At 46.2% G+C, this 22,953-nt stretch overlaps 1 protein-coding gene across 6 annotated transcripts; it reads left to right on the forward strand.

The window, feature by feature from the left end:
* Positions 1–2,272: 2,272 nt before the first annotated feature.
* On the forward strand, positions 2,273–20,897 carry OS9 (OS9 endoplasmic reticulum lectin). Of its 6 annotated transcripts, none has more exons than XM_036458094.2 (15): positions 2,297–2,495; positions 2,860–3,036; positions 4,225–4,288; positions 4,423–4,499; positions 4,669–4,767; positions 14,748–14,958; positions 15,067–15,171; positions 15,378–15,478; positions 15,843–15,894; positions 16,542–16,630; positions 16,843–17,118; positions 17,613–17,799; positions 19,425–19,589; positions 19,784–19,896; positions 20,156–20,897. In XM_036458094.2, exons 1-15 carry the CDS (start codon positions 2,334–2,336, stop codon positions 20,279–20,281), a joined length of 2,004 nt encoding a protein of 667 aa, XP_036313987.1. In that variant the 5' UTR covers positions 2,297–2,333; the 3' UTR covers positions 20,282–20,897. The 6 variants fall into 6 exon arrangements, with proteins under 6 accessions (XP_036313991.1, XP_036313987.1, XP_036313986.1 ...); XM_036458093.2 differs by having other exon boundaries at positions 14,748–14,955; positions 15,064–15,171; XM_036458095.2 differs by having other exon boundaries at positions 2,298–2,495; positions 15,070–15,171.
* The last annotated feature ends 2,056 nt before the right edge of the window (positions 20,898–22,953 follow it).

Below are 22,953 nucleotides of genomic sequence, written 5' to 3' on the forward strand. Positions count from 1 at the left end.
AAGAAAGAAAGAAAGAAAGAAAGAAAGAAAGAAAGAAAGAAAGATATCCTCTGGTGAGGATTAACAACAACCACAAAATTAAAATAAAACAAAAATACTTTCCTCAAATGTCTAATGATCCTTGGCTGTCTGCTTCCATTTAAGAGTGAGGACGTTCGCTGAAACCGGTTTGGCTTAGTGGAGAGAGCGTAGGCCTGCGGACTGAAGGGTCCCTGGTTCGATTCCGGTCAAGGGCATGTACCTTTGTTGTGGGCACATCCGCAGTCAGTAGGGAGTGTGCAAAAGGCAGCTGATTGATGATTCTTTCTCATTGATGTTTCTAACTCTCTATTCCTCTCTATAAAAAAGTCAATAAAATATATTTTCTTTAAAAAGAGTGAGAACATTAAAAAGCTTATTGGAAAGACTGTGTGAGGATGGCTGGGAATGTAGGACAAGGGCTTAATTGTAGGATTCCTTCATCTATTTCATTGAGAGAACCCTGAGGAGAATATCTTTGGGATTGGGGCTGGTCAGCTTCCACAGAGTTTTTCAAAGGTATAATCATGCTCTTGTTTACCTTTGGTTAGGAATCAATTTCTCAGGTTTGCTAAACCACTTCCTTTTTAGCTTCTAAAATGTTGCTGCTGTTGTCTCCTTTCCCCTTCTCTTTGTTTTTATATGGCCTAGAGGGTAATTTGTGCACGCACACACACCTTCTGTCTTTAACAGAAGCCCCCACTGTTTATTTATAATTTTATTGGAGGACAACATATCGATAGGATACAGACATAATTGTGTAAAAAGGTTTTGACAGTTACCAGATGGCCTTAAAGTTGCATGTATACCCTGAGTGGCCAGATTATTATGACCACCCCATTAGTACTTTGTTGGGCCACCTTTTGCCTTCAATACTGTGGCGATTCTTGGCATTGGCTCCATGAGATGTTGAAAGGTAATGCAAGGAATCTGACACCCTAATGAATAGCACTGTCCAGTTCTGAGAGATTTGATGGTTGTGGAACCAGCTGCCTGATGGCTCTTTTAACTTCGTCCCACAAATGCTCAATTGGATTGAGATCTCTTGATTGTGGGGCCGTCTAAGTAGGGTAAAGTCTCCCTCATGTTCTTGAAACCACTCCTGCAAAATACAAGCACCGTGGCATGGTGCATTGTCTTGTTGGAAGAAGCCATCTTCATTGGGATATGCCATCAACATGATAGGATGAACTTGATCAGCAACGATACTCAGGTATGTTGTACTATTCAGACGTTGTTCCACAGGAATTAAAGGGCCCAAATCATGCCAGGAAAACATGTCCCAAGCCATAACACTGCCCCCACCAGCTTAAATGCATGAGGGGTGCTTGCTCTCATGCATGTGGGGTGCTTGCTTTTCATGCAGTTCCCACGAAATTCTCACTCTACCATCTGCATGATGCAACTGGAAACGTGATTCATCAGACCACATGACTTTTTTCCAGTGCTCGACTATCCAATCCTTGTGTTCCTGTGTGAATTGGAGACGTTTTTATCTTGGTAACTGCAGACAGCAAAGGTGTTCGAACAGGCCTTCAGCTTCCATATCCCATACAATGCAGTGTACGGCTAATTTGCCTATACATGTCAGGTGGTCATAAAAATCTGGCCACTCAGCCAAAACCGGTTTGGCTCAGTGGATGGAGCCTCTGCCTGCAGACTCAAGGGTCCAGGGTTCGATTCCAGTCAAGGACATGTACTTTGGTTTCGGGCACATCCCCAGTAGAGGGTGTGCAAGAGGATGCTGATCGATGTTTCGCTCTCATCTATGTTTCTGTCTTTCTATCCCTCTCCCTTTCTCTCTGTAAAAAAATCAATAAAATATATATTTTTAAAAAAATCTGGTCACTCAGAGTATACGAAAAGAGAAATGCTTTTTTGTAATAGTTTGTTTTGCAACAAGTATTATCTTTCAGGGGCCTTGGGTGCACCCACCCATTGGCATCAATCCTCCGCTTGGCGAGGGTAAGATAAAATTCAAGAAACGACTAAAAAAGTACTAAGAGATGCAAGTGACAGCTGGGCGAGGACACCCGGGCAGAGACCACGCCTCTCCGCAACGGGGAGAGGGTGGGAGGGAGTCTGGCCTCGTCGATGATTGGCTGACGTCTCGGACCAATCACGCGCAGAGAGTGGTTTTGCTAGCCGTCGTGACCCACCTCCCCTTGGGATCTGGGGCCACGCTTACCAATGGGACGAGGGAACGTGAGAGGGACAGCACAACTAGCCAATGAGACTTTGGGATGCTAATAGACGTGTGAGGCGGCTGCCAGGTTCAGGGCGGAAGGAGCTCTGGATGAGAAGAGGAGCGAAAGATGGCGGCAGAACCGCTGCTGTCCAGGCTGTTGGGGCCGCTGCTCTTGGGGATCCTGTTCCCCGCAGGCCCCACCGGTGGTGTCGGGAGCCTGAACCTGGAGGAGCTGAGTGAGATGCGCTATGGGATCGAGATCCTGCCGCTGCCCGTTATGGGAGGGCAGGTGAGGAGGCGTAGAGCGGCGAGGGGCCGGGGACAAAGTGGAGGAAGAAAGGCTGCTGTGCAGTCCGCGGCGGGCGCAGCGTAAGGGGGATCGGGAAGAGTAGGTGGGGGCGGAGAATCGCAGACTGAGACCCCTTCCCTGGGAGCCGGGGCTGGGAGGGCGGGGCTTCCCGCTGTCAGCCTGGTCCTAGTTCCTCTTGGAAACAACCTGGACAAGTGGGAGGACCCGCTCCCCTCGCGCGGCGAGCACATCTGGAGGACTTGTGGCTGGTTCTGTTTTGGCTGCGCTTTCCCCCAGTGTTCTCACTGACCCCAGCCTCTCTCTGCCTCCCTGTCCCCCCGGCTGTCCCTCACTTCTACCCCAGAGCCAAGCTTCGGACGTGGTGATTGTTTCCTCTAAGTACAAGCAGCGCTATGAATGTCGCCTGCCAGCTGGAGCCATTCACTTCCAGCGTGAGAGGGAGGAGGAGACGCCTGCTTACCAAGGACCTGGGATCCCTGAATTGTTGAGCCCAATGAAAGATGCTCCTTGCCTGCTGAAGGTAAAGGGGACGGGTGGATGGAGTGAGGGCTTGGGAAACTAGTTGTCTGCCTGAGAACCAGAATGTCAGTGAGTCAGGTGGGAGGGGGAGGACCTGTCAGAGGTAAGAAGGTCATTGGAGCACAGCTGGCGTGGCTCAGTGGTTGAGCATCGACCTAAGAGCCAGGAGATCACAGTTCTTTCCCCGGGTCAGGGCACATGCCCGGGTTGTGGGCTCCATCCCAAACAGGGGGGTGTGCAGGAGGCAGCCGATCAATGATTCTCTCTCATCATTGATGTTTCTCTCTCTCCCTCTGCCTTCCTCTCTGAAATCAATAAAAATATATTTTTTGAAGAAGGCCATTGAAGGAGTTGACATGTTGTGCAGACAGGAAAGAATCTTGCAACCACTGATGCTGAATGTAGAGGAGGGTCAGGATAGATCTCAGCATAAGGGTTAAGCCAAGATTGCGGTGCCAAAAGCAGGTCAGTGCCGGGTAAGAGGAGCACTTCCCGCGAGAAGCCTTCTGGGTGAAGTCACTCGCTGTCCTTATCACTCTGCCTGGTGTCCTATTTTATTTTCCCTACGGCACTTTGCATGATCTGAAATCATCTTAGTAACTGAAGCATCAGTTTATTTCTTTTTGGTTTGAGTCCAAGCATTAGAATGTAAGTCCATGAGGTCAGAGACTGTATCTTGTTCATAACTGTATCTGCAGTTTCTAGAATAGCACAAGAAATGCTGTAGAAGTTCCATTAACATTTTATGTTTCCCTGGTATGAGTGCTTCAAGAATACTATGATTTCTTACTTTTATGTAGTACAAAAAAAAAAAGAAAAAAGATTTTTAGAGAGAGAGAGAAATATTGGGGATATAAAAGGGAAACTTCAATTGCTGTCTCCTGCATGCCCCCTTCTGGGGATGTGCCCTGAGCCTGACTTAAACTGGAAGCCTTTCTGTGCACTGGGTGATGCCCAACCAACTGCACCACACCTGCCAGGGTGAAAACAGACTTTAGAGGTATCTCTTTGAGTCACAGAGTAAAGCAGCCCTCCTCCTCTGAGAATCTGGCGAATTGAGAGTGGAAGCAAAGGGAGATGAGAAGTGACTGAGAGGTTATACGTCTTGGTGCCAGGATTGATCTAAGAAGAGACGTCTGCACTCCAACTCCATGATTGGTGTGTTTTTTGTTTGTTTTTTAATTGCCAGACCAAGGACTGGTGGACATATGAATTCTGTTATGGACGCCACATCCAACAGTACCACATGGAAGGTGACTCACAACTACATTTTCCCTAAGCCCTCAGCAACCCATCATGGAAGGTGACCTGCCTCCCCAGGCCCCTCCCCTGCTAGTCTTCTTAGAAAAGAATAACTGATTCACTGTGGTTTCTCTTTCTCTTGCAGACTCAGAGATCAAAGGTGAAGTCCTCTATCTGGGCTACTACCAATCAGCCTTCGACTGGGATGATGAAACAGCCAAGGTGGCAGGAGTGTGGGGCTGGGAGGGAAGGGTTGCTGGCTTCGGACTAAAAGCCCTGACAAGAAGCGGAGGATCAGGATTAGCTGCCATGTTTCTTAGCGCTTGGTGGCCGTTCTTCCTTCTCTCTCTCTTCCTCACATCCTCTCTCTCCTGCCTGATGTCCTCCCCAGGCCTCCAAGCAGCATCGCCTGAAACGCTACCACAGCCAGACCTATGGCAATGGGTCCAAGTGCGACCTCAACGGGAGGCCCCGGGAGGCTGAAGTTCGGGTGAGTCTTGAAAGTGGGAAGTTGAGACTTCCTCGGTGACAATTCAGATTCTAATGGAAGAATACAAGGTTGCATTTTATAGTCAAGCGGGTCTTTCCCAGGCCCTCAAGCCTAAGTTTAAGACTCATATTTCCAGCAATCAGCTGGATGTCACTGCCTGGAGATTCAGAAGTACTTCTAGTCCACATTTCCCAAATCCTCCCCTCTTTTGTGCATGTTTCTCCTTTCTGTTACCTAAGCTAGAAACTTGAGTGTCGTTATTGACTCTTCTTTCTTCATCTCTGTTCTTTCTTCATTTAATGACTCTTCCATGAGGTCCTGCTGGCGTAAGTATTGGGCTCTGCTCTGGGGATACATTGTGGGCACACATGCAGCCCCTGCCCTCATGGAATGATAGTCTGGAAAGGAAGACGGATGTTAAAGGAATCACAGAGTCCTGCCAGTGTGGCTCAGTGGTTGAGCATTGACCCATGAACTAGGAGGTCACGGTTCGATTCCTGGTCTCTGGTGGGGACACATGCTTAATCCCCAGTGGGTATGCAGGAGGCAGCCGAACAATGATTCTCTTTCATCATTGATATTTCTTCTCTAGTTCTCCCTTCTTTTATCTGAAATCAATTTTTAAAAAATCATAGGAATGAGTGTGATTACAAACCGAGGAGTGATGTGAAGAAAAGGAGTTTAGTTCTCAGAGTAAATACCAAAGCCCATTCATTCTATTCTAGATTTATCTCAACTCCTCTTTTTTCCTATGCTTGTACCTTCATTTCTTACCTGCATAACTACCAGTAGCCTCTAAATAAGTGTTCCTGATCTAGTTCTGAGTGCAGGCAGGCAGGCAGGTGTATGGTGGGGAAAGTTTCTTAGGTGACTCTAATGTGTATTCACAAACACATCTGTAGAGAGCCACATGACACAAGAACTATCTTTCTGTAATTCGGATTTTCACATGCAATTGTGTGCTGGTGAATGTTGAACCGTCAGTTACCAGGGTGTAGGGTAAAGGGGTACAGAGGGGAGCCCTGATTTATAATGTTTGCCACTATCCATAGTATAAATATCCCCACCATGGCTCAATTCATGCTATCACCATGATGTCGACTGTTTTGCAACATTCCTAAAAATTTCCCAGTGGCTCTTGTGAACTGGTGTGAGTACACCCAGCACACCACTATAGGCATCTGTCACTTCTCTGCCCAGATGGAAAACCTTTGATGATTGTGCCTTGTTTAAAGGGTAAGGTCCAGCAGTAACCGGTTTGGCTCAGTGGTAGAGCATCGGTCTGCGGACTGAAAGGTCCCAGGTTCGATTCTGGTCAGGGGCATGTACATTAGTTGCAGGCACATCCCCGGTAGGGGATGTGCAAGAGGCAGCTGGTCGATTCTCTCTCATCGACGTTTCTAGCTCTCTAGCTCTCTCCCTTCCTCTCTGTAAAAAATCAATAAAATATATTAAAATAAAATAAAAAAAAAATAAAAAATAAAGGGTAAGGTCCAAATATTTCAACTCACATCAATGTGGTAGCAGTGGAGGTGGCAGAAAGCAGTTGGATTCTGAATATATTTTGAAGGGAGAGCCAATAAGATTTGTTGATAGATTGGATGTGGGGTGGAGTCAAGTATGACTCCAGGGTTTTTAGCTTGAGCAGCTGGGAAAATAGAATTGTCATTTAGGCCGAAACCAGTTTGGCTCAGTGGATAGAGTGTTGGCCTGCGGACTGAAAGGTCCCGGGTTCGATTCCGGTCAAGGGCATGTACCTTGGTTGCTGGCACATCCCCAGTAGGGGGTGTGCAAGAGGCAGCTGATCCTCTCTCATCGAGGTTTCTAACTCTCTATCCCTCCCTCTTCCTCTCTGTAAAAAATCAATAAAATAAAAAAATTAAAAAAATTATATATATATATAATAAAGAATTGTCATTTAGTAAAGTGGAAAGGACAGGTTTGGAGGAGGAAGCTAGGTTTGAAGGCCAAGTTGCCTATTAGACATCCTAGTGGTGATATCCTGTTGATAGTTGGCTCTGGTATTCTGAAGTTAGGGATGACATCTGGCCTGGAGATAAAAATACTCATTGAGCCGAGACCGGTTTGGCTCAATGGATAGAGCGTCGGCTTGGGGACTGAAGGGTCCGGGGTTCGATTCCGGTCAAGGGTATGTACCTCTGTTGCGGGCATATCCCCAGTAGAGGGTGTGCAAGAGGCAGCTGATCAATGACTCTCTCTCATCGATGTTTCTAACTCTCTATCTCTCTCCCTTCCTCTCTGTACAAAATCAATAAAAATATACTTTAAAAAAAAATACTCATTGTGTTTCTGTCCCACTGGCCCTTTTTCTGGCCTTTGAACCAGCAAATTTCATTATTGCTATCGCATAGAGCTAATTTTTTTTCCTCTTTTTTTAATTTATTGATAGGTTTTATATGTGTACATGTCTTACCATTGCCACCCCCCACTCCCATACATGCCCTCACCCTCCAGAGTTATGCTTATATGCATGCATACAAGTCCTTCGGTTGATCTCTTATCTCCCCCACCTCTCCCTAACCTTTCCGCTGTAAGTTGACAGTCTGTTTGTTGATTTACTGTCTATCTTTTTGTTCATCAGTTTATAATGTTCTTTATTTTAAAATATATTTTATTGATTTTGTACAGAGAGGAAGGGAGAGAGATAGAGAGCTAGAAACATCGATGAGAGAGAGTCATCGACCAGCTGCCTCTTGCACACCCCCTACTGGGGATATGCCCGCAACCAAGGTACATGCCCTTGACCGGGATCGAACCCGGGACCTTTCAGTCCCCAAGCCGACGCTCTATCCATTGAGCCAAACCGGTCTCGGCTATAATGTTCTTTATTATCCATAAATGAGTGAGGTCATGTGGTGTTTCTCTTTCATTAACTGGCTTATTTCACTCAGCATAATGTTCTCCAATTCCATCCAGGTTGCTGCAAATTATAAGAATTCCTTCTTTTTATGGCAGCATAGTATTCCATTGTTTAGATGTACCATTGTTTTCTGATCCAATCATCTGCTGACGGGCACCTAGGCTGTTTCTAAATCTTAGCTTTGGTAAATTGTGCTATGAACATAGGGGTGCATATATCCTTTCTGATTGGTGTTTCTAGTCCATTCCCAGTAAGGGGCATGCAGGAGGCAGCCAGTCAATGATTATCTCTCATCGCTGATGTTTCTATCTCTCTCTTTCTCCCTTCATCTTTGAAATATATATACTATATATATATATATATATGTGTGTGTGTGTGTGTGTGTGTGTGTGTGTGTGTGTGTATGAAAAGAAAGTACATGCTGCCCAGTGACTTTCAGAAGTTCCTGGTCCACAGCATCAAGGAGCTTGAAGTGCTGCTGATGTGTAACAAACCTCACTGTGCTGAGATTGTTTTGACTATTTAGATTAGAATCCCTTGAATTTTCATATGAATTTTAGGATTAGTTTGTTAATTTCTGCAAACAAGGCAACTGGAATTTTTTTTTAAAATATATTTTATTGATTTTCTTTTTGCCCCCCTCCCTCCCTCCCACACATCCCCTCCCTCCCCAGAGTTTTGTGTCCATTGGTTGTACTTATATGCATGTATAAAAGTCCTTTTGTTGATCTGTTATCTCCCCCAGATCTTCCTCCCCTCCCCACTGTAATTTGACAGTCTACTTGTTGATATACTGTCTCTATATCTATCTTTTGGTTCATCAGTTTATAATGCTCTTTATTATCCACAAATGAGTGAGGTCATGTGGTGTTTCTCTTTCATTGATTGGCTTATTTCACTCAGCATGATGTTCTCCAATTCCATCCAGGTTGCTGCAAATGATGAGAATTCCTTCTTTTTTATGGCAGCATAGTATTCCATTGTGTAGATGTACCATGGTTTTTGGATCCAATCATCTGCTGACGGACACTTAGGCTGTTTCCAAATTCTGGCTATTGTAGATTGTGCTGCTATGAACATAGGGGTGCATATATCCTTTCTGATTGGTGTTTCTAGTTTCTTGGGATATATTCCTAGAAGTGGGATTACTGGGTCAAATGGGAGTTCCATTTTCAGTTTTTTGAGGAAACTCCACACTGTTCTCCACAGTGGTTGCACCAGTCTGCATTCCCACCAGCAGTGCACGAGGGTTCCTTTTTCTCCGCAACCTCGCCAACACTTGTCGTTTGTTGATTTGTTGATGTTGGCCATTCTGACAGGTGTGAGATGGTACCGCATTGTTGTTTTGATTTGCATCACTCGGACAATTAGTGACTTTGAGCATGTTTTCATGTGTCTTTTGGCCTTCTTTCTGTCTTCTTTTGAAAATGTTCTATTTAGGTCCATTGCCCATTTTTTAATTGGATTATTTATCTTCCTTTTATTTAGTTGTATAAGCTCTTTGTAGATGTTGGAGATTAAACCTTTTTCAGTGGTATCGTTTGCAAATATGTTCTCCCACACTGTGGGCTTTCTTGTTGTTTTGTTGATGGTTTCTTTTGCTGTAAAAAAGCTTTTTATTTTGATGTAGTCCCATTTGTTTATTTTCTCTTTAGCTTCCATTGCCCTAGGGGTAGTATCAGTGAAGAAGTTCTTTTGGCATACGTCTGAGATTTTGCTGCCTGTGGATGCTTCTAGTATTTTTATGGTTTCCCATCTGATGTTTAAGTCCTGTATCCATTTTGAGTTTATTTTTGTGAATGGTGTAAGTTGGTGATCTAGTTTCATTCTTTTGCATGTGTCTGTCCAATTTTCCCAACACCATTTATTGAAGAAACTGTCTTGACTCCACTGTATATTCGTGCCTCCTTTGTCAAATATTAATTGAGCATAGTGATTTGGGTTGATATCTGGGTTCTCGATTTGATTCCATTGATCTATATGTCTGTTCTTGTGCCAGTACCAGGCTGTTTTGAGAACAGTGGCTTTGTAATATAGTTTGAAGTCTGGTATTGAGATCCCTCCTACTTTACTCTTCTTTCTCAGGATTGCTGTGGCTATTCGGATTGCTGTGGCTATTATTGTTCCAAATGAACTTTTGGAGAGTTTTTTGGAGGTCGGTGAAATATGTCATTGGTATTTTAATGGGGAGTGCGTTGAACCTATAGATTGCTTTAGGAAGTATGGACATTTTGATGATGTTGATCCTACCAATCCATGAACATGGTATGTTCTTCCATCTCCTTACATCTTCCTCTATCTCTTTTTTCAGTGTCGTGTAGTTTTCCGCATATAGGTCCTTTACTTCCTTAGTTAAATTTATTCCTAGGTATCTTAATTTTTTTGGTGCGATGGTAAATGGAATTGCTTTTTTAGTCTCTGTTTCTGCAGTTTCTCTGTTGGTGTATAGAAAAGCCATGGATTTCTTGGCATTAATTTTGTATCCTGCTACATTGCCAAATTCATTTATTAAGTCAATTAGTTTTTTAATGGAGTCTTTTGGGTTTTTTATGTACAATATCATGTCATCTGCAAATAAGGATAACTTTACTTCTTCTTTTCCAATTTGGATGCCTTTTATTTCCTCCTCTTGTCTAATTGCAATGGCTAGTACTTCCAGTACTATGTCAAACAGGAGTGGCGAGAGTGGGCATCCCTGTCTTGTTCCTGTTCTTAGAAGGAATGGTTTTAGTTTTTGCCCATTGAGTATGATGTTGGCTGTGGGTTTATCATATATGGCTTTTATTATGTTGAGGTATGATCCTTGTACTCTCACCTTGTTAAGAGTTTTTATCAGAAAAGGGTGTTGGATTTTTATCGAATGCTTTTTCTGCATCAATTGATATGACTATATGATTTTTATCTTTCAATTTGTTTATGTGATGTATCACGTTTATTGATTTGCAGATATTGTACCATCCTTGCATTCCTGGAATAAATCCTACTTGGTCGTGGTGTATGATCTTTGTGATGTTCTTCTGGAGTCGATTTGCTAGAATTTTGTTGAGGATTTTGGCATCTATGTTCATAAGGGATATTGGCCTGTAATTCTCTTTCATTGAGTTGTCTTTATCTGGTTTTGGTATTAGGGTGATGCTGGCTTCATAGAAGGAATTTGGAAGTGTTCCTTCCTCTTGGATTTTTTGGAATAGTCTGAGGAGGATAGTTTTTAGTTCTTCCTTGAATGTTTGGTAAAACTCTCCTGTGAAGCCATCTGGCCCTGGGCTTTTGTTTGCTGGAAGCTTTTTGATGACTGTTTCAATTTCTTCCCAAGTCACTGGTTTATTGAGATTTTTAGATTCTTCCTGATTTAGTTTTGGAAGATTATATTTTTCTAGGAATATGTCCATTTCCTCCAGGTTGTTCAGTTTGTTGGAGTAGAGTTGTTCATAGTATTTTGTAACAATCCGTTGTATTTCGGTGGGGTCTGTTGTTATTTCACCTCTTTCATTTCTGATTTTGTTTATTTGGGTCCTCTCTCTTTGTTTCTTGGTTAGTCTGGCTAGAGGTCCATCTATCTTGTTTATCCTTTCAAAGAACCAGCTCTTGGTTTTGTTGATCTTATATATTGTTTCTTTGGTCTCTATGTCATTTATCTGTGCTCTGATTTTTGTTATTTCCTTCCTTCTACTTACACTGGGCTTTTCTTGTTGCCCTTTTTCTAACTCTTTGAGTTGTAGAGTTAGATCATTTGTTACACTTTTTTCTAGTTTTTTGCAATAGGCTTGTAAGGATATGAACTTCCCTCTCAAAACTGCTTTTGCTGTGTCCCATAGATTTTGGATTGTTGTGTTTTCATTGTCATTTGTTTCCAGGATGTTTTTAATTTCTTCCTTGATTTCTCTGGTAACCCAGTCCTTGTTTAATAGCATGCTGTTTAGTCTCCATGTGTTTGATTTCTTTGGATTATTTTTATTGTAGTTAATTTCCAGTTTTATGCCATTATGCTCTGAGAAGATGCTTGATATGATTTCTATCTTCTTGAATTTAAGGCAACTGGAATTTTGATGGAGATTGCATTCACTCTAAAAATCAATTTGGGGAGTATTGTCATCCTTTCAAAAAAAATTTTTAGGGAGAAACATTGATTTGTTCCCCTTATTTATTCATTCATTGGTTGATTCTTGTATATGTTTTGACTAGGGAATCAAACCCGAAACCTGGGTGTGCTGAGATAACACTGTAACTACCTGAGCTACCCTGCCAGTATTTCCATCTTAACAATATTAATTCTTGAGCCCTAACCTATTTGGCTCAGTGGATAGAGAATCAGCCAGTGGACTCTAGGGTCCCAGGTTCTATGGTCAAGGGCATGTACTTTGCTTTTAGGAACTTCTCCAGAAGGAGGTGTGCAGGAGGCAACTGATCTATGTTTCTAACTCTCTATCCCTCTTCCCTCCTCTCTGTAAAAAAACAATAAGATATCTATTTTTTAAAAAGAACCTTCAGCCGAAACCAGTTTGGCTCAGTGGATAGAGCGTTGGCCTACGGTAGGGGTGTCGAACTCAATCAGAGAAGGGGCCAAAATCTAAAATCCAGCCTAAATCGCGGGCCAGATGGTTTACTGAACAGTCATAAACTGTCATTGTGATGGAAACGCAGCGGAGTGCAGTGATGACAGCGCAGTGCGGGCCACATTACAAGGCCTGGCAGGACGGATTTGGCCCGCGGGCCTTGTGTTTGACACATGTGGCCTACGAACTAAAGGTCCCGGATTCGATTCCAATCAAGGGCACATACCTTGGTTGCGGGCACATTCCTGGTGGGGGGTGTGCAGGAGGCAGCTGATCGATGTTTCTCTCTCATCGATGTTTCTGGCTCTCTGTCCCTCTCCCTTTCTCTCTGTAAAAAATCAATAAAATATATTTTTTAAAAAGAACCTTCATATTTAAAAAATACATATATTAAGTTTTATAATTTATGAACTTGAATGTCTTTCTATTTAAGTCTTTAATTTCTTTCAACAATATTTTATAGTTTTCAGAGTATAAGTTTATACTTTATTTTGCTACATTTATTCCCAATTATTTTATTCTTTCGATGCTATTGCAAATATAATTATTTTCTTTTTGGGGGTTGTGCATTGCAGGGATGTAGAAATACAGTACAAATGATTCCTCTATCCTGCAATTTTATGGAACTATTTATCAGTTCTAATATATATATTTTTTAGTGAATTTCTTTGGATTACCTGTACACGAGATCAGGCCATCTGTAAATAAAGGTCGTTTTCCCTCCCAACTTAGTTGCCTTGCATTTCATTTTATTGTCTAATTGCCCTGATCAGAAGCTCCAGTACAACTTTGAATACAAGTGACACAAACAGACATCCTGTCTTCTTCCTGATTTTAGGGGAAACTGATAAGTTTTTCACCATGAAGTGTGGTGTTAGCTGTGGATTTTTAATAGATGCCTTTTATCAGGTTAATGAAGTCCCCTTCTGTTTCTAGTTTGTTGTTTTGGTCATGAAGAGGTATTGAATTTTGTCAAATGCTTTTTCTATGTCCATTGAGATGAACGTGTGGTTTTTAAAAAAATATTTTTATTGATTCTTTACAGAGAGGAAGGGAGAGGTATATAGTGTTAGAAACATCGATGAGCCGAAACCAGTTTGGCTCAATGGATAGAGCGTTGGCTTGGGGACTGAAGGGTCCCTGGTTCGATTCCGGTCAAGGGCGTGTGCCTTAATTGCGGGCATGTCCCCAGTAGGGGGTGTGCAGGAGGCGACTGATCGATGAATCTCTCTCATCGATGTTTCTAACACTATATACCTCTCCCTTCCTCTCTGTACAAAATCAATAAAATATATTTTTAAAAAAAGAAAAAAGAAAAAGAAAAGAAACATCGATGAGAGAGAAACATCAATCAGCTGCCTCCTGCACACTCTCTACTGGGGATGTGCCCACAACCAAGGTACATGCCCTTGATCAGAATAGAACCTGGGACCCTTGAGTCTGCAGGCTGATTCTCTATCCACTAAGCCAAACTGGTTAGGGCTGAACATGTGGTTTTTGTCCTATATTCTATTGATAGGGAGTTTTAATTACATAATTAAATTTTTTTTTATGTTTTCCCAACCTTTTACTCCTAGAATAAATCCTTCTTGGTCATGGTGTGTAATCCTTTTTACATGTAGCTGAATTCAGTTAACTATGTAGTATTACTTGAGGACTTGCAGGAGATCTGTATTCATAAAATATTTTATCCTTTGACTTCCTTTTCTTATGATATCTTTGTCTGGATATGGTACCAGGGTTATACTGGATTTGCTGAATGAGTCGGGAAGTATTCCCTTCTCTTCTATTTTTTGGAAAGAGTTTGAGGAGCATTGCTGTTTACTACTATATATATATATATATATATATATATATATATATATATATATATATATGAGAGATCTAACCCACAACTTTGATGTATTGGGATGACGCTCTAAGCAAACGAGCTTCCCAGCCAGGACTTCATTCATTTTTTAGAGAGAGAAGGAAGAGAGAAACATAGATCGGCTGCCTCCTACTGGGGATTGAGCCTGCAACTTCTAGATCCATGGGATGATTCACTAACCAAGTCACACTAGCCAATGCTGTTTATTACTTTTTATTTTTATTTTTTAATATATTTCTATTGATTTCACAGAGAAAGGGAGAGGGAGAGAGATAGAAATATCAGTGATGAGTGAGAATCATTAATTGGCTGCCTCCTGCATGCCCCCTACTGGGGATTGAGCCTGCAACCTGGGCATGTGCCCCTGACCAGAATCGAACCTGGGACCCTTCAGCTTGTAGTCGACACTCTATCCACTGAGCCAAACCAGGTTGGGCCATAAAGCCTTTGCCATATGATAGATGGTGGTGATTGGCTGCATTCTCTCCAGACAAGCCTTATGCTTCTCAGACATCTGCTTTAACTCTACATCTCTTTCTTTGCATGCTCCATAATTTTTTGTTGAAAATTGGACATTGGAGGTAATATATTGTAGCAGTTCTGGATACAAATTCCCAAGAACTAAAGGAGATTATTGGTGGTAATTACTGGTTATTTGCCCTCTCTGTCTCGTTAGTTCCTCTGTGACGAGGGGGCTGGCATTTCCGGGGACTATATCGATCGTGTGGATGAGCCCTTGTCCTGCTCCTACGTGTTGACCATTCGGACTCCTCGGCTCTGCCCTCACCCTCTCCTCCGGCCCCCGCCCAGTGCTGCTCCCCAAGCCATTCTCTGTCACCCTGCCCTGCAGCCTGAGGAGTACATGGCCTACATTCAGAGGCAAGCTGGTGAGTGATGGAGAAAGGAAGGAGAGACCTGGGGAGGGATAAGCAGAAGATAAAGGACGAAGCGCCCCAAGGAATGTGTCCCTGTCCTGCCCATGTGCTGTTTCTCGGTAGACTCAACGCAGTATGGAGATAAAATGATAGAAGAGCTTCAAGATCTGGACTCTGAAATATGGAGTGAGACCAAACCTGGGGCGATACCCATAAAGAAACCAGGTAGGACCTTGCTTCACCTGTCCCGTGAAATTTGTCTCCATTTCTCTCCTCCCCAGTCTTGTTGTCCTGGACTGACGTTTCAGTGTGGGGTGAAAAAGTGTGTGGGCCCTTCTCCCTTGGTAATGGAAGAGGGAATGTCCTCATTCTATTTGTTCCCTTCCATTTCTCCCCTACTTTCTGTTTCCTCCCTGTTCTCTCTGTCCCAGTTGCAAAGCCAACCAAAGATGACAGTAAGGAATCAGATTTTTGGAAGATGATTCATGAGCCAGAGGACCAAGTCCAAGGAGGGGAGGAGGCACAGGTTGAGGTGAGAGACAGCTTCCTTGCCATTTCTCTGATGAAGTTGAACCTGAGCTTTGGGATGGAGGGTCTCTCAAGCTGAGGTCTTTATGAGATGACCTGCATCTGTCCAGGGATGCAAGGATATAACCCAGAACCATTGCCTTAAGGGCATAAACAGAACGGCTGGCACGGCTCAGTGGTTGAGCTTGACCTGTGAACCAGGAGGTCACGGTTAAATTTCCAGTCAGGGCATACGCTCAGGTTGTGGGATCACTCTCCAGTGTGGGGCCGTGCAGGAGGCGGCCAGTCAATGATTTTGTCTCATCAATAAAAATATGTATTTTTTTGAAGAGTAGATTTGTATATTTGACTCTGACTCTTCTCATCAGGAGCGGGAACCAAACATTGAGCCAGCAGATCCAGCTCCAGGCTCTCCCAGTGGTGAGTAAACCACCATGTCTTTTTTTTACTGTTTGAATGTATTTTCTGGTGGGCAGGGATCGCCGTGAGGGTAAAGGTAGACACTGGGAGGGAAGTGGAGCAGCCAGGCCAGCAGGGAATTCCTCTTTACAGAAATGTCCTCTGTAAACAATAGTTCTCTTCTATGGAGGTAGCAGACACAGTGGTTCCACTACTTACTGACTTTGTAATCTTGGGTAATTTTTCTTAACCTGTTTCCTCACCCTAAGGCAGATAATACTCCCACTTTAGAGGGCTGCTGTGAGATTCAATGGGAATGAATCTGTAGTTCATAGTAGAATGTTGGAAACGGGGTAAACTTAGTGGAGAACAGGATCCAGGGAAGAGGAGCACTTGGCCCCAGAATGCCTTCGGGAGTCCTGAAAACGGGGGTGGTGTCAGAAGGGCCTCGTTCGTATGTGAAAGAGCGGGGGCCTTAGCAACTGTAAGCATCCTTCTCTCACCTGTGAGGCCACCTTACACCTGTGCTATGCTGGCCCCTTATCTCTCTGACCAGTTCTTCTTGGAGATCGGGTCCATGTTCCTCCTTGGTCACCACAACTCTTCTCCTCAGGAGGCCAAAATAGGATTTAGAATACAACGGGTTCATTCCTATTTTTCCATCTCAGATTTTCAGAACAATGTGCAGGTCAAAGTCATCCGGAGTCCCGCGGACTTGATCCGGTTGATAGAGGAGCTGAAAGGTGGAGCAAAAAAGGTGTGGGCCCTGCTTACGGGCGGGGTGGGACCCGCCTCCCTGGTGGGAGTCTTTGGAGAACCACCTGCCCTCAGCCCGAGCCGGGCCACACAGACCCACTCCCTGCCTCACTCTTCTTCAGTCCCCCGCCACACCCCAGCCACTCTGTGTCCCCCACCACGGTCTCTCCTAAAACCCCACCCAACCGTCTGCCTTCTTCTTTTGGTCCCCAGGTGAAGCCAAATGCGGGCCAAGAGCAGCCTGAAGAAGAGGCTGCAGAAGTCCCTCCGAGGGAACCAGAGGTGAAGGAAAAGGGTGACACAGAACATCAGAATGAGGTGGAAGAAGAGGAGGAGGACGAGGATGAAGATGAAAATGACGACGAAAGGCAGTTACTGGGGGAATTTGAGAAGGAGCTGGAAGGGATACTGCTCCCTTCCGACCGAGAGCGGCTGCGTTCAGAGGTGAAGGCCCGCATAGAGCGGGAGCTGGAGAGCATCATCCAGGAGGTGAGCACGGCCCTCCCTCACGCACGTCTGCCGTGTCTGCTCCTGCGGGCAAGGCAGGCTGCCGGGCTGAAAGAGAACCAAGGTTAGCACTGGCATGGCCTGGGGCCTGGGACAGGGCTCTCTGAAATGATCGCTGTTTATTTAATTTAAAGTGGGGACAGCCGAAACCGGTTTGGCTCAGTGGATAGAGCGTCGGCCTGCAGACTGTAAGGTCCCAGGTTCGATTCCGATCAAGAGCATGTACCTTGGTTGCGGGCACAGACCCGGTGTGGGGTGTGCAGGAGGCGGCTGGTCGATGTTTCTCTCTCATCGACGTTTCTAACTTTCTATCCCTCTCCTTTCTTCTCTGTAAAAAAAAAAATCAATAAAACATTAAAAAAAAAAAAAAAAAGTGGGGACGGTGGGGAAGGGGGATCGGAGAGAGGGATGAGTCTTAGACATGACCATCGCCTTTTACTGCTCTTTGACTCTCCACTCCCCCTGGGGCTCTCCAGACAGAGAAGGAGCTGGACCCAGATGGGCTGAAGAAGGAGTCGGACCGGGATCGGTCTATGTTGGTCCTGACAGCCACTCTCAACAAACTCATCAAAAGGCTGGAGGAAAAGCAGAGTCCGGAGCTGAAGAAGCACAGGAAAAGGAAGGTCGTCCCCAGGAAGCCTACCCCCTCCTTCCGACCAGCAGGTGAGAGCTGTCATCCGGGAAGCCAAGCCCCTTGTCTTTACCCCTCAGCCGGTGTGTGCAGGAAGGCCACACGTTCTCTCCCTCCCGAGGGTGCTCGCTCTTCCCTGTTTCTGAAACACTGTTCTCCTTCCTGCCTTCTTCCCGCCACCTCCGTCCCTTCGCCCAGTTACCTCCTATTCACCTTTTGGAAAGCAGCTTCTGGAGCATGTCTGTCTTATTTCTGCTGGCTTCCATATGCGCAGTGCTTAGCACTTTCACCGACACGTGGTGGGCGATCAGCAGATCTGAACTGGGTGACAGTGCGCCCGTGAGCTGAAGGCCACACATCTGTGCAGGAGGCAGCCTTTCACCAGTTAGGACTTTGCACCAGGAGAGACCCCCACTGGCAGGCTGTGAATAAGCAGCCAGCCGCTCATAAGCCAATTGCCTGGGCAGACCTGAAGTTATTCCTTCTTCTTGCACCCGCCTTGTGTCCATTCCATGGGGTTCTATGGCTGTGGAGATCAGACGCCCCAAGTGGAATGTTTGAGTTTCAAACCTCCCATCTTACTTTCTCTATAAGCAATTTGAGCACCAATATGGGGAGTAGCAAACCACAGCTTCCCAGCCTGCTGTTTCTTTGTTGTTGTTCAAATTATAAGAGAAAGTTTATTGGGAGGTTACAGAGGTAGCAGAAATGAGCCCTGGGCTGCATGAGCTCAGGAAACAAGTTACAGAAGCAGAAGAAGGCTGCTTGGAGCTTAGGAGAGGGAAAGGCGGGAGAAATGCCGCTGGGAGGAAGAAGGGGAGGCGGGGAAGGCACCGGCAAGCTCCCCAGAGGGAGAGCGTGCCTCGCTTCTTTGTTTTTATTTTTATTTTATTTATTTTATTTTTTTAAAAGGATGTGGACTTTATTTATTTTTATTTATTTATTTATTTATTTTAATATATTTTATTGATTTTGTACAGAGAGGAAAGGGAGAGAGCCATCGATCAGCTGCCTCTTGCACACCCCCTACTGGGGACATGCCCGCAACCAAGGTACATGCCCCCGACCAGAATCGAACCCGGACCCTTCAGTCCCCAAGCCGACGCTCCATCCATTGAGCCAAACTGGTTTCGGCTATTTTTATTTTTTTTAATATATATTTTATTGATTTTTTTACAGAGAGGAAGGAAGAGGGATAGAGAGCTAGAAACATCAATGAGAGAAACATCGACCAGCTGCCTCCTGCACACCTCCTACCGGGGATGTGCCCGCAACCAAGGTACATGCCCTTGACCGGAATCGAACCCGGGACCTTTCAGTCCGCAGGCCGACGCTCTACCCACTGAGCCAAACCGGTTTCAGCGTGCCTTGCTTCTTTAAACAAAACCTTTTTGATTTTTGAGAAGGAACTGTAGGTGAGGAGCAGAATTATTGGGTCTGGATGGAAGAAGGGAGCTGCAAGTGGCGGAGGGAGCTTGCAGGCTGGAATGGGTGGGGGGACTAATTTAATTTGGGCTCATATTTGGCTCATGTACACGTTTGAGGTGGAATAATTGCCAGAACCAATTGGTGGCTTAGGGGAGAAGTGACCACAGCAGCCCCTAACCCTGGAGTCACAGCTCTGCTTTGTGTCTCCCTGTGTGTCTCCCCCTCTAAGAGGAGGATCCCGAGCACAGAGTCCGGGTCCGGGTCACCAAGCTCCGGCACGGAGGCCCCAATCAGGATCTGACAGTCCTCGAGATGAAACGGGAAAACCCACAGCTGAAACAAATCGAGGGGCTGGTGAAAGAGCTGCTGGAGAGGGAGGGGCTCACAGCCGAAGGTGGGCCCTGGGGGCGGGGCTGGCTTACGCGCTGTTGGAAGGGTTTGCTGCTGGAAACGGGCTGGGTCCAGGTGGACTGGAAGCCTGGCACATGGGGCCCTGGGAGGCGGTGTTGGGGAGGGGGGGGGGGCAGAGGACCTGCACTGAAGCTCCTCCACTCCTCTCCTCTCACTGCCCGTCCTGCTTCTTTCCAGGGAAAATCGAGATCAAAATTGTCCGGCCAGGGTCTGAAGGGACGGAGGAGGATACACGCTGGCTGACTGATGAGGACACGAAAAACCTTAAGGAGATTTTCTTCAATATCTTGGTGAGAGGCATCCTACCTCCAAGTCCTGGGCCTCCAGCCCGCCCCCTCCCCTAGTGCGCCGTGGTGTGGAGAGCATGGCTGAGTGACACAGGCGCATCCCAGCCTTGCCACTTTCTGAGCTTCAGTCTCCTCATCTGTAAGGCAGGCTGTGGTCCAGGCAGCTGGGCGTTCGGGCCCTTGGCAAGAGCCCCATTCCTGCCCTCCCCATGCTGCTGTTTCTGGATCCTGCAGCTCACCCTGTTTCCCCCTCCCTTACCAGGTACAGGGAGCCGAGGAGGCGCAGAAGGAACGGCAGCGACAGAAAGAGCTGGAGAGCAATTACCGCAGGGTGTGGGGCTCTGGAGGCGGGGAGGGCACGGGGGACCTGGATGAGTTTGACTTCTGAGACCACTACTACCATCGGTTCACCAAGGAGTCCAGAGTCTTCCTCAGCTGGCCCCACTGCCTCCCCCATCTCCTACCCCCTGAGACCCTGAAGGCAAAACAGCAGAGTAGCGCTGAGCTGTGGACTTCCGGGCCCCCAGCCAGGGTGTGGAGGGGCCATGGGGTGAGTGCTGCTGCTACTGCTGAGAGCTTCCCTGAAGACCTCCCTAGGCCTGTGAGTGTTGCTCTCCCAGGCTCCTCCCCACAGCTGGTCCCTGTCCCTCTCTCCACCCCCACCCCCACCCCCCACCCCCTGCCTCCCTAGAGATCTTTTGAACAGAGTAGAGCAGGGGGAGCATGAAGCCTGTGCTGTGTAGCAGGCCCTAAGAGACAGGCCCCACCCTGCCCCTGCTGCCGTTGGGAGTCACCTACCCCCTTCCTTTGGATTGGCTTGGGATTTCCTGCTCCTTTTCCTTCCGTACTGTTCCCTACCATCTGAGTTGCACCTTCCTCTGTTGCTGAGAAATAGGAAAAAGTTGCCCACCACCTCTGATACAATCCAGTGAAAAGGGTGGGTTACAGGCCCGCCCATCATGTTCTTGAACAATCAGGTTTCTAAATAAAAAACTGGACCATTACTCTACCAATCTTCTCTTTCTTTTTTTGGAGGGAAGAGCTGGGGCTGGACAGGTGAGGAGTAGGGCTCAAGTAAGGAGGAGGCGTGGTGCTCTCTTCTAGGCAGAGCTCAAGGTCACATCCTCTTCTTGCTCCACTCCTCCCAGGTGGTATCAGTGGGGCCTGGATTCCAGAGGCGGCCAGGGCAGAGAGCAAGCCAGCCCAGGGGCCTGGCAAGGACTCAAATGCCTGCAGTCCTGCCATTCCCTCCTTTTCCTCATCTGTCCATTTCTGTTCCTTCTCTTCTCCCCCTTTACTTCCTGAAAGCCAAATGCACTCTGCAGTGTCAGCCCCCCACACGGCTTCCCCTTCTGCTGAACCCTCCTGTTGCACGCTGCAGTTCCTGTTTGCCAGCCACAGCCCATCCCCACCTGGCCACACCACTCATCATCCCCCAGAAAAGACCTCTGCCTTTGGCCATGCCCAGGGAAAGGGCCGCTGCCCTTACCGGCTGGTTTCCTATTTGCGGGGGGAGGTGGGCCTGGGGAGGTGTCTCCACCTCGTCCTCATTGCCAAGTGCAGATGTGGATTCACCCAACCTCACCTTTCTCTCCATCTCTGCGGTGAACAGCCTTTCTGCTGAAGACTCTCCACTGACCACTCACAAGGTAAGGCACCAGCTAGAGGGCATGAACTCCCAGGTCTCCAAAAATGGAAAGTGAGATTCATTATTGTTGAAGGAGATTATATGAGACTGGCCCTCTTCTTGTTGTGTGCTTATTGCACGCGTTACACATAAATCGTTCTACTTAGAAATGTAATGGGTAGATGTATAAAACCCTGCTTCCCCAACCCATTTGTGTATCTTGAAGAGAAGGATGCTTCACTTGTGCAAAATCAGGCAACTGTAGTCAGCATGCTGGGTTCAAATCCTCACCCCGCTTACAATCAGTGGAGCCTTGAACAAGACATCTAACTTTTCAAGAGCTATTTCCTCAAGGGTAAATTATGGATAATTCTACTGGCCTTGTAGGATGGTTTTGAGGATTGAATGAGACAGTATGTGTCATGCTCTTAGCCTAGTCTCTGATCCACAGTAAGTGCAGACGAGATTGGATGGAGGCAAGAGCCTTACAAGGAATCTAAAAATTGATCATTAGTCACAATAGAATCTTTTAGGATGGGAGGTAGGGAGAAGCTGGGGCAGGGGGTTACTGGTTTGATGAGGATGGAGTTTTATCAGAAAACAGAGTTCTAGAATCCTCATCAGATGTAATCATTTTGTACTTCTGATAATAAATTCTTTTCCTTTCCTTTGGCTGGTGGTGAAAATCCCACGGAGGAGGTTGGTCTGCCCCAGCTGTGCTAGGGTAAACTAAAGGGGAGTGGAGCGGGGGGAGGGGGGGGGTGGCAGATGGCAACCAGATGGGGTGGAGAGGATTGGGTGGGGGGCAGATGGCAACCAGATGGGGTGGAGAGGATTGTGGGGGGGGGGGGGCAGGTGGCAGTAAGAATTGAGATGAGGACACCCGAGGCAAGCTGGGATGGTGGCATGGGTATCAGTTCTCCTTCAGCCCCACAGGGAGTCCCCTTCTAGAGTCCTATCTTGACATCACATGGCATGTTGTTTACTACCACCCTTTACATCTCCATCCAGACCAAGACACAGCCTATGAAGAAAGAATCCTGTGGATTACTCAGTGTTGGGTTTGCTGGGGAGTTGCTGACACCCTACCTTTCACTGGCTGGATATGAAAGAAACTTACCCCTGGCCTGTGATTCCCTGTAGTGATCCCATCCTCTCCAGGGTCCCTGTCTCCTTCCCATACTCTGTCACTGCTGAGCTTCTGAGGAAGGGAGTAAGCTTTTGCCACCAAGAAGGAAAGGAGATGAAGTGGGGGAATCCAGGGTCTCTTGAGTTGCAAGGGAGAAGGGCCAGGCTTTCTAGTTGAGTCTTCTTTGCCCCTTGACCCTCTTCCTCTCCCTTTGTCTTCCCAAATCACACAACGGCATCTGCATTTTCAATGCACTGCACCCCTGAACCCATCTTTTCAACCAAGCATGCTGTCCTTGACCGGA

The sequence above is a fragment of the Pipistrellus kuhlii genome, unplaced genomic scaffold (genome assembly GCF_014108245.1).
Source record: "Pipistrellus kuhlii isolate mPipKuh1 unplaced genomic scaffold, mPipKuh1.p scaffold_m20_p_3, whole genome shotgun sequence".
NCBI lineage: Eukaryota > Metazoa > Chordata > Mammalia > Chiroptera > Vespertilionidae > Pipistrellus > Pipistrellus kuhlii.

Coding starts and splice junctions, on each gene's coding strand:
- OS9 (XM_036458094.2), top strand. CDS start 2,334: ATGGCGGCAGAACCGCTGCTGTCCAGGCTGTTGGGGCCGCTGCTCTTG. Junction 2,496..2,859: donor TGCCCGTTATGGGAGGGCAG/GTGAGGAGGCGT, acceptor CTTCTACCCCAG/AGCCAAGCTTCGGACGTGGT. Junction 17,119..17,612: donor TGGAGAGCATCATCCAGGAG/GTGAGCACGGCC, acceptor GGGGCTCTCCAG/ACAGAGAAGGAGCTGGACCC.